This window comes from Mya arenaria, chromosome 15, assembly GCF_026914265.1.
Source record: "Mya arenaria isolate MELC-2E11 chromosome 15, ASM2691426v1".
Classification (NCBI taxonomy): domain Eukaryota; kingdom Metazoa; phylum Mollusca; class Bivalvia; order Myida; family Myidae; genus Mya; species Mya arenaria.
Genome location: NC_069136.1, coordinates 53284223 through 53296400, shown reverse-complemented (window position 1 = coordinate 53296400; position 12178 = coordinate 53284223). Strand labels below are relative to the sequence as shown.

General features: G+C 36.8%; 1 protein-coding gene across 1 annotated transcript; it reads left to right on the top strand.

Annotated features, from left to right (window-relative positions):
• The first annotated feature begins 8549 nt into the window (after positions 1 to 8549).
• LOC128219481 (adipocyte plasma membrane-associated protein Hemomucin-like) lies at positions 8550 to 11676 on the top strand. The gene is made up of 2 exons (XM_052927290.1): positions 8550 to 8660; positions 11083 to 11676. Exons 1-2 carry the CDS (start codon positions 8550 to 8552, stop codon positions 11674 to 11676), a joined length of 705 nt encoding a protein of 234 aa, XP_052783250.1.
• Positions 11677 to 12178: the final 502 nt, after the last annotated feature.

Sequence of the window (12178 nt, the reverse complement as noted above, 5' to 3'; positions counted from 1 at the left end):
CAGTGTAAAGTAAGCTGTGTAAAGTAAACAGTGTTGAGTAAGCAGTGTTGAGTAAGCAGTGTAAAGTAAGCAGTGTAAAGTAAGCAGTGTTGAGTAAGTAGTATAAAGTAATCAGTGTAAAGTAATCAGTGTTGAGTAAACAGTGTTGAGTAAGCAGTGTAAAGTAAGCAGTGTAAAGTAAGAAGTGTTGAGTAAACAGTGTAAAGTAAGCAGTGTTGAGTAAACAGTGTAGCGCAAGCAGTGTAAAGTAAGCTGTGTAAAGTAAACAGTGTTGAGTAAGAAGTATAGAGCTTAAAGTGTAGAGTTAAAAGTGAAGAGTAAGCAGTTAAGAGTAAGCATTGTAGAGAAAGCAGTATAGATTTAGAAGAGTAGAGTTAGAAGTGTTGTGTTAGTAGTCTAGAGAATAAAGTGTAGAGATAGCAGTGCAGAGTAAGCATTTTATAGTAACAAGTGTATATTTAAATGAGTAGTGTATAATAAAGTAAGCAGTGTACAGTAAACAGTGTACAGTTAACAGTGTTGAGAAAGCAGTATATAGTTAGCAGTGTATAGTAAGCTGTGTAGTGTAAGTAGAGACGAGTAGGCGGTGAAGAGTCAGCTAAGTAGAGTAAGGCAATCAGTGTAGAGTTAGCAGTGTACGTTGTTGTATTACTTGAGTGGCAAATTGTTGTTATGTTGTTGGCAGCATCGTAAAACACAGTACATGTAATGACAGTGAAAAATCTATTCCTTTTCAGTTCTGTTTTTTGAACGCCTATCTATAATGACCATAGAACTGTATTATAGGGACATGCTAACATTTGGTTGGGCTTATCGCATGATATATGTATGCAGTTCAATAAGAGTGTAGACGGCATCCCAATGATTGAGTACATATCTAAAAATATCCGTATTGAAGGTAATAAAATTTAATTTTCATCTACAATCAGTATATTTGCTCTAGTTTTACATACCTGTTCAAGACGTTGTTTAAAGTCATCGAATGACTCACGTTCCGATTCCATGTACTCCTTTTTCTTGAATTTTGGTGGGTGGGGCAGAACGTTACCGTCCTCGTCCACGGGTGGTGGTATATCAAGATTTCTATAAACAGTCTGCGCTTCACGGACGACCTCTGGAGATGGAAACGTTTCAAAGAATCCATAACTACGAATACGATTCTTGACCTCGGCTTGATACTGCTGATACAGACTGTCAGATATCTCTTTCACCGAATATATGGACTCAGAGCCGAACGAACAAACCCTTTCTCGTGGTATATCTAGACCTTCTAGTGGGTCGAAATCACTATCGTCTTCTTTTGATTCATTTGATGGGACCGGTGATTGGAATCCTCGTAGATTTTCGGGAACAACCAGCGAATGAACAGCAGAAAGCCCAGCGGATTTCCTCGCCTGTGGTTTGCATTTTTCGTTGTCGCCCTTTAGAAGAAATGGAGAGGTTTTATCATCCTCTTTTAAACTTATTTCAGGCACGTTGTGTTTATTTTTAGTAGTATGATCTCCTGGTTGAAAAAGAACATTACTATCATCGAGAGTAATTTTGTGGTCATGTTTAAAATCTGCCGGCGGGTTGACTAGCGACTTCTCTCGTTCCATCACAACAGTGTGTGGGTGGAAGTTAGCCGAATCTATCCTAGCAGGCAATTTTGCAAAAGTGTTGTTCAATATTGCACCAACTGGCTCGTCGTTTCTTTTTTGGGATTTGCTTTTGAGTTCATTAGCATTGAACCTTGTATTTAATATATGAAGGTCAGCACTCTTGTCTGTCTTTAGTCGCTGATACGTGGCATGGTTTTCTGGATCAGCTGTCTCCTCTGTTTCAGCGACAAGAAGTTCCTCTCTTTGCCCACCACCGCCTTGCCAAGATGCATCCGCTGGCTGAAGAAGATCAATAAGAAATAGCTAAATACTGTGATTGATTATAGACACTACAATTGGTTTAGATGATTCTCATGTAATAAAAATTGTATGCATGTTAGACAGTTACTTGTTTAAACATGGTTTAAGTGGCATTTCATCTATACAATAAGATATTTGAGAGGCAAAAAGATGATTGTTCTGATTTTAGTTAAAGTTATCATCATGATGAACGACATCCTTGTTAACTTTAAACCTAATGTATATGATGGTGTGCTAACATATTAAGAAATAAGCAATTACAACTGAAACAGTTGTATGAAATCTATTAAGAAAAGAACAGCAGATCACAAGCCTATCCATTACATTTCAACAGCAGTAACGATATGAAAGTTAACAGTTAACAATGATGACGTTAACAATGTTAATAACTTTAATTGAGCTTTAGTTCTGAACAATAAGCAAAATTTTAATAATGACATGCTGTTATTCCGAAACGAAATATTTCAGCGAAGTCTTATAATAATACAAAAGATTGTCCATCCCAAAGCGGTGTATGTCAGCTAAATGAACTCTAAAGAACTGTCCATCCCAAAACGAAATATTTCAGCAAATTCTAATAATAACATAAATTATTGATCATCCCTTAACGAAATAGTTCAGCCAATTCTAATAATAACATAAAGTACTGTCCATCCCTTAACGAAATAGTTCAGCCAATTCTAATAATAACATAAAGTACTGTCCATCCCAAAACGAAATATTTCAGCCAATTCTAGCATCAACATAAAGAACTGTTCATCATTAAACGAAATTTTTCAGCCGATTCTAATAATAACATAAAGTACAGTCCATCCCAAAACGAAATTTGTTCAGGCAATTCTAATAATAACATAAAGTACTGTCCATCCCAAAACGAAATTTGTTCAGCCGATTCTAATAATAACATAAAGTACAGTCCATCCCAAAACGAAATTTGTTCAGCCGATTCTAATAATAACATAAAGTACAGTCCATCCCAAAACGAAATTTGTTCAGCCGATTCTAATAATAACATAAAGTACAGTCCATCCCAAAACGAAATTTGTTCAGCCGATTCTAATAATAACATAAAGTACAGTCCATCCCAAAACGAAATTTGTTCAGCCGATTCTAATAATAACATAAAGTACAGTCCATCCCAAAACGAAATTTGTTCAGCCGATTCTAATAATAATATAAAGTACAGTCCATCCCAAGACGAAATTTGTTCAGCCGATTCTAATAATAACATAAAGTACAGTCCATCCCTTAACGAAATTTGTTCAGCCGATTCTAATAATAACATAAAGTACAGTCCATCCCAAAACGAAATTTGTTCAGCCGATTCTAATAATAACATAAAGTACAGTCCATCCCTTAACGAAATTTGTTCAGCCGATTCTAATAATAACATAAAGTACAGTCCATCCCAAAACGAAATTTGTTCAGCCGATTCTAATAATAACATAAAGTACAGTCCATCCCAAAACGAAATTTGTTCAGCCGATTCTAATAATAACATAAAGTACAGTCCATCCCAAAACGAAATTTGTTCAGCCGATTCTAATAATAACATAAAGTACAGTCCATCCCAAAACGAAATTTGTTCAGCCGATTCTAATAATAACATAAAGTACAGTCCATCCCAAAACGAAATTTGTTCAGCCGATTCTAATAATAACATAAAGTACAGTCCATCCCAAAACGAAATTTGTTCAGCCGATTCTAATAATAACATAAAGTACAGTCCATCCCAAAACGAAATTTGTTCAACCGATTCTAATAATAACATGGAGAAATGGCCATTCCTTAACGAAAAAAAATTGCCAATTCTGATAATAACATGAATTACTCTCTTTCCCAAAACTAATTATTTCAGCCGATTCTAATAAAAGGCTAAAGTTCAGTCCATCCCAAAACGAAATAGTTCAGCCAATTCTAACAATAACATAAAATACTGTCCATCCCAAAATGCTGACGGCCAAAATGTTGATACGTTTAGTATGATTAATGTCACATTTTAATTACACATGGAAATAGTATCGAAACGATTCACAAATTGTATATTTGACAGATTTCTATACACAAGTTAATTGATAAAACTAATACACCACGTAATTTTAATATAACAGTAACTTATGTTTCATAATTCTTCTCAAAACTCATAATAACATTGCTTTTCATTTCGGGTACTTTAGATTTTTGAATACAAGCATATTAATCATATTCGACATTTGACAATCTGCTTACGCTTTTCCCATGAAATGACCTGGCCTAATTTCATTTTTTTTTAAAAGTGTTTTAGCCATAAACATCACTTTTCAAACGTAAATATGAAACTGCGATCTGCTCTTTTGTCAGCAGTCTTAAAGCACTGATTTCCAGACATAAACCCAAATATTGGCTCATTCCTAGACAAAATAATTATCAAAACAGTCAATCTGTGAGAGTGCAGCTTTGAAATGCTGATTGCATGGTGACTCAATAACAGCATGGTCTATTCGGAATGCCTGTTGATGATTGCTAATATATAAAATAATTATTAAATAGATGGATAGATCTTTTAGTTCCTCAATATATGGATATATTTTTAGATGTATTTATCTCATATAAATTCCACTTTAAATCGGACGTGAACTAATGTTGTAACAATTTGTTTGCAATATTTCCCAGGCTGACAAGTTTTGTTTTGTAATATATCTATTTTTACTATCATTTATTTTTCAATTTTGTATATACTCTCTCTACACATGAAAAGTAATATGGGGTCGCAACGCAACCTAAAATCGAATAACCCGAGGGCCTAGCGCAAGACGTACGTTACCTAGTTTATATTTATATAAATTTACATCAACTGAGAGCCCTCGAATTGCGAAGAATACCTTAATTAAATAATATGGAATAAAAAGAACTACTTACAGCGCTCATGGAGATCGCCTCCCCGGAATGATCTGGCTTCGTTGATTTCGTTTCAATCTCTTGCTCAGTCACTTTGTTTCCATTATCTTCGCTATCATTTGTCCCAGATGCAGCTGAACCCATTTCTTAAATGCCTCGGGCTCCAGTTTTCCTCGTGTAGACACACAAAGTAGTTCCTTCCTCTCAAAAACAGATTTAAATCAAAATCAAATTTTATTGTCGCGTAGAAATTGTTGTTCACTTGAATTTCCAATTAAAATGGTATAAACACGTCTTAAGATTTTAACAAAGGCATGAATAAGCGGAATACTATCAAGAAAAACGTACTAGTACAATTAAAACCTAATCAATACACGATGCTAGATTGAGTGATAGCAGGACAAAAGACAATAAACGTTCAATGTGTTGCGTGAACCATGGTAGTTAATCAAGATTTGTGCTTTATTGAAAGAGTTGCTTAATTACAATGGTATAGACACTAACACTTCAGTCTACCCTTGCAGAGATAAGTGTATCAATTATTTAACATCTTATCTGACAGAGGCGAAACAAACACTACATTCAACTTAACTTAACGATCCGCGGTTTAGTTATAAGACAATAGACTGTCAATCCAAGCCCCAATCTCAATCTCAACTCGCTTTTTTGATATTACAGTACGTCATTATTAAAACAGGACGACCACGTTTATGCGGCGACGCTCAACGCATAAAGAAGAAATTGCCTATATAGGGCGCAACCTGTGCCTTTTTGCCACATACAGAGGATTAACTTGACCATTTATTATAAAGCTAAAAAATAGAGTTAATATTTCAACACAAGCGATGGTGATGACATTCTTGATGATGATGATGATGATGATGATGATGATGGTGATGGTGATGATGATGATGATGATGACGATGATGATGATGATGATGATAATTATGATGATGATGGTTGTGGGGATGATGATGGTGGTGGTGGTTGTGATTGTGGTGATGATAATGGTGGTTGTGATTATGTTGTTCATTATGATGATGATTAAGGTTAGGGCGTAGCATACTACTGTCAGTTTGAATAAAAAACGGGAAAAGTAGGCAGGCAAATTGGTGATATTTAAGGTAATATTTTAAAGTTGAGCCAAAATTGAAAGTTAAAAATAAATTATTACTCCCCTTGGAGTGTTCACATCTACATTTTCTTGGTTACTTGTGCATAAAAACACAATCAACGGAAGAAAGACGTCCATGATGACCCTATATCAGTCATCTGAGTCCTCTTGTTCAAGTGCCCAAAAACTAATGTTGTGTTGAAGTTTTGGGAAACAATATAATCTTCAAAAGTTTTCCTTTCGTTGCCCAGGTAAACAGAGATATACGCTGATGATCTAGACGTGAATAAATTTCACAATCGCACAATTACCATTGGTTCTTGACAAGGAAATAATTCTTAGCTCATCTGAGCACAAAGAGCACATGCGGAACTGTGAGGATTGTTGGATTTCTGTTGTTTGTCCGTCGTAAACAATTGTCTTTTCTAGAAACGTTTGAATTGACGTTGAAAGTGCGCTTTGTCAAGGGTACATGCCCGTCAGTCTGACAAAAAGACGAGAATATATGATACGTCATACGACGATTAAATTTTCTGATTGTCCCAAATGACGGTGTTGTGCGTTGTCGTAGCATATATTCCCGCCTTTATTCGGGCCAAATATCATTTCAAACGTTTTCGCAGAAAGATCAATTGGTTTGGTTCACATTTAAACCGATCTTACTAAATCTTTGTCAGAATTTACGTCTCTAAAAGTCTAGTTCAAAGTTTGGTTAAGTGGACACAAAAAACTAAGTCCGATCTCGATGAAAGTTTATCAACCACTATACTACACTGTACTAGTATGCGTTTTAATTTTTTTTATGCGTCGAAAGTGTTTTTGTTTTTTTGCCACATAAGAAAGTCCTGTTCGTGCGTTGAAAATCACCGCATAAACGTGGTCGATTTCGTTTTTGCGGCGATGCTGTTATTTGTCGTTACAGTGCTCCATGTGCTTACAATTGAGTGTTATGGAAACGATTACTGTACTGTATATAGTGATACACATCCGTAAATATCATAACAACATCATCATAAGAGAAATTACTTTAGATACTTAATAGACTATTGTTCTGAATAAGTATCTGTCTTTCGCCTGTATATAGTGAGCAGTTCAAGAGACAGTGTTCGGCATACATGATACAGTACAAAATGCATATTTAAAAAAAAAATAGTTTTCATTTTTCTTTCTCACATTTTTGGTATAATAAATTTGAGTTTGGAATTATGAGATTTTTTTATTTAATAAAAATGATTGAGTTTGAAAATCCGGAATTCCTGCCCAGGAAAGGGACCCAAGAGTGATTGTAAAAGCTATAAAATTTCGTCTCAATCGAGCTAAAATAAATTAGTTTAAACTAACTTAATTAATGGAGTTATTCCAGTAAACATGAATAATTAAAACTATATTTAGAAATGTAAACGGTGAATTGGGACAAAGTCGACGATATATATAAAGTTGATTCTGTGTTACATTAAACAAAGTTCTTTGTGTGTTCTTTATAGGGCGAACCAGTACGTCTACTTACAGTTAAATGTAAGCGGTTGTGATTAAAAAAGGACACCAAGGACAAACTCAACATGAAACCTCAGTTGATTAAATGCGTATTTATAATATTAAGCAAGTTATTAGTGGATTGTTTATAAGGCAAACCAATACGCTCTCTTACAGTTAAACTGACACTATTATTAAAATTAATAAATACACATGTATAACAAACATAAATTTTGACTGATAAACCTTAAACTACTTACTAATTTTAAGGAAAATATTATTGACCGAACACGAGATTGTACGCGTGTATTTAATAGCTGAGAACGCAAAAAAATAAAATGATTTATAGTGATCAACTTTCGTCTCATGAGGAAGAAATACCGTATTTTCTGCACTTTTATTTCAAATTAAACTCGGCATCCGTCATGAGAAACATTGTTTTCGCCATTTATTCATTCTTGTTGGTATATTAAATTATTTGTTTTAAAGGGACTGTGTCACAGATTGGCACCAAAAACAGTTGTTTTTTTCTGTAACGAATCTCAGGACAATTGTCTAATAGAATGTGTTACGCTTTGATATCATAATTGTAAAAAATGTACCAAAACTTTTGGCAAAATGTAAAAAATAAATTTTGTCGAAGACCGGGTTCGAACCCGCGTCGCCAGAATTGAAGACCAGCGTCTTACTCACTGAGCTACAAAGGCATATACTAAATGCGTGACATAATCAAGCTATACACCTATCTCGGTAATATCACGTGATAACACCGACTAGCCAATCACGTATAAGGAATGAATTCTACTAGGTAGACATACCCAGTAATCTTTTTTAATGGAAAAATACGAAATAACTGTTTACTTAAATAAATTGTAAAAACTATGTGGTACTTCAGTTAGTAAAGTTCAATGCATTGTACACATCGATGCCAAGTTTGTCAGTTTTCGACAATTTTCTTTTTTTTTTCGTTATTTTATCATACGTGAGACAGCCCCTTTAATTGTGGTAAATCTAAGTCTAAGATGTTTTGACTATATAAGGACAGTACGGATAAATGCAAAAGCAAAAAAATACAACAACTAAGACTACACCAACAGCTGGGTGAAAATGCAGCGTTTATTCCTTACAAAATGTAACAGTGGCATATTTTCTCGTCTAATCAAGTGGGCGGAACTCCCGGTGACATGACCTCCATTCCCGACATGGGTGTGTGGACAGAAACGGATGAAGCGTCAGGAATAGAACCGGCAAAGCCTGCTGCTAAAGTGATGGCTCCTAATAGCCAGAAGAATCCTGTAAGATAAGGTAAAAGTATAGTTGAACTCGTGTACATTTTATCAGGGATGGCTCCAGAATTTGTCGTTCGTAGATGGGCAAGTTAGAGGATAAGACGTTCAACAAACGACACCCTCCCCCGTCCCCCGCCCCATGCCCCGAAGACCGAGAATTTATGATTAAATGTGGTAATGAGGATTTGAGAAATCTCAACATATGTAAAATATGGGTTCACCGCAACGCCATTTGTCCAGGACTGGTCACATGGTTACCCCATATTTTCCATTTTGGTCACCAAATTTATATCGTACCAAAATGACGTCTATTTTCCGATTCCGATGAATATTCCGATGAATAAATGAATTATTTAAACATGTAAACAGGCTGTCGACGTGATGTATACGTTACGGGTCACCTTTCGATCCTATGACTTATAAGTTTCAGGCCTCCAGCATAAATGGCATAACGCCATTGGTACCGGACTGGCAGCGGGGCGCAGGAAACAATATTCGCTCTCACCGGATATGGTTTCCATTGGCCCGTATTTCACATATAGGGTCACCTACTAACCCCCGTAACTTATAATTTTCGGCATGAAGTCTTTATGAACTGGATGATGTGACTGACTACAACACATGGTTTTCGAGCGCAGTGCTGACACCTCATGCTATTTCTAAGCTTAAATAATTTAGTTTTTTCCTGTATAAAATGATCTGGGCCAGTATTCAATATAAATCTCATCCTTATCCTTAGACATGTTACAATGATTCCATTCAGCTTATTGATCAGCGAAATATACAGGCATATTAAAATTCTAAGTTTCTAATCTTAACTTTAAGTTCAATCTAAGTTTCTTATTGAATACTGCCCAAGTTGACGTTTTATGAAAAACAAAACTCTTACCATTTGAACTATGACAAAATATCTTGAAACTACAGCATACTAACTATTGAATGAAATCGATACTCACTTTGAACGTTTTTCCTATCTTCCGAATTTGGTACCCGGATGTACAGAGGTTGAACTATTTCCGGTATCTGGCTCGAGACAGGAAGTTGGGAGATTAAAGTGCACAAGACCCATACGAACAATAGAATGACACATACCTTCATGTTTTCTGCAAAATACAATAATTCGTAATAAACAGTTATGGTGTACCAAAATTAATGCAATTATTTAAATGTACCGAAAATGATGAATACGTATTAAAAACAATGGCTCTTATGAACGATACAGTGTTTGGTTTGAAAGAAACGTGCAGAAAACACGGTATTTCTACCTCATGAGACGATAGTTGATCACTAAGCATTCACCAGTCAATTAATATTTGTGCGTTTTCAGCTTTTATATACACGGCTAAAGTCTTGTTACCAGTAGTTAATATTTACCATAAATGCTTAGTAAAGTAATTAGTTAAAGGTTTATCACTAAAAATTTATGTTTGTTATGAATGAGTATTGATTTTAAATACGAGTTTCACTTTAAACCTTATATTACATATTACATTGTGTTCTCAAAATAACGTCATTAGATGATATATAACTAGTGTTAAAACCTTTGATGTAATAAATATCAACGTCTCATGTCTTTAGCGCTGTAAATCATTAACACAGTATTCGCTTGGCTCAAATTCTTCGTTGGCTCGAACTACATGTAAAGGACCGTTGTCGTTATGTTAAAGGTAAACATTAACTCTAGCCTGGATTTTTCCGAGGCTCAAGGTAATTTTGCCGACCCCTTGGAGTTCGACCCAACGGCTACAATACAGCAGACACTTAAAAGGACACACGAGCTACTCAACAACACACGAAATGGACGAGACTCACAACACCACAATACACCAAACACTTCAAGTCTAAAAATAGATACCCAACATCATATGACACTAAACAAAACACATAGCACCTCAATACATCAGACACTCAACGAGACATACAGCGCTCAAAGACAACAGTCACTCAACGAGACACACAGCGACCAAAGACAACAGTCACTCAACGAGACACACAGCGACCAAAGACAACAGTCACTCAACGAGACACACAGCGACCAAAGACAACAGACACTCAACGAGACACACAGCGACCAAAGACAACAGACACTCAACGAGACACACAGCGACCAAAGACAACAGTCACTCAACGAGACATACGGCACCCAAAGGCAACAGACACTCAACGAGACACACAGCGCCCATAAACATCAGCAACTCAACGAGACACACAGCGACCAAAGACAACAGACACTCAACGAGACATACGGCGCCCAAAGGCAACAGACATTCAACGAGACACACAGCGCCCATAAACATCAGCAACTCAACGAGACACACAGCGACCAAAGACAATAGACACTCAACGAGACACACAGCGACCAAAGACAACAGTCACTCAACGAGACACACAGCGACCAAAGACAACAGACACTCAACGAGACACACAGCGACCAAAGACAATAGACACTCAACGAGACACACAGCGACCAAAGACAATAGACACTCAACGAGACACACAGCGACCAAAGACAATAGACACTCAACGAGACACACAGCGACCAAAGACAATAGACACTCAACGAGACACACAGCGACCAAAGACAATAGACACTCAACGATACACACAGCGACCAAAGACAATAGACACTCAACGAGACACACAGCGACCAAAGACAATAGACACTCAACGAGACATACAGCGACCAAAGACAACAGTCACTCAACGAGACATACAGCGACCAAAGACAATAGACAGTCAACGAGACACACAGCGACCAAAGACAATAGACACTCAACGAGACATACAGCGACCAAAGACAACAATCACTCAACGAGACACACAGCGACCAAAGACAATAGACACTCAACGAGACACACAGCGACCAAAGACAATAGACACTCAACGAGACACACAGCGGCACAAAGACAATAGACACTCAACGAGACATACAGCGACCAAAGACAATAGACACTCAACGAGACACACAGCGACCAAAGACAATAGACACTCAACGAGACACACAGCGGCACAAAGACAATAGACACTCAACGAAACACACAGCGGCACAAAGACAATAGACACTCAACGAGACACACAGCGGCACAAAGACAATAGACACTCAACGAAACACACAGCGGCACAAAGACAATAGACACTCAACGAAACATACAGCGACCAAAGACAACAGTCACTCAACGAGACACACAGCGACCAAAGACAATAGACACTCAACGAGACACACAGCGACCAAAAACAATAGACACTCAACGAAACACACAGCGGCACAAAGACAATAGACACTCAACGAGACACACAGCGACAAAAGACAATAGACAGTCAACGAGACACACAGCGACCAAAGACAATAAATAGACACTCAACGAAACACACAGCGACACAAAGACAATAGACACTCAACGAGACACACAGCGACCAAAGACAACAGTCACTCAACGAGACACACAGCGACCAAAGACAACAGTCACTCAACGAGACACACAGCGACCAAAGACAACAGACACTCAACGAGACACACAGCGACC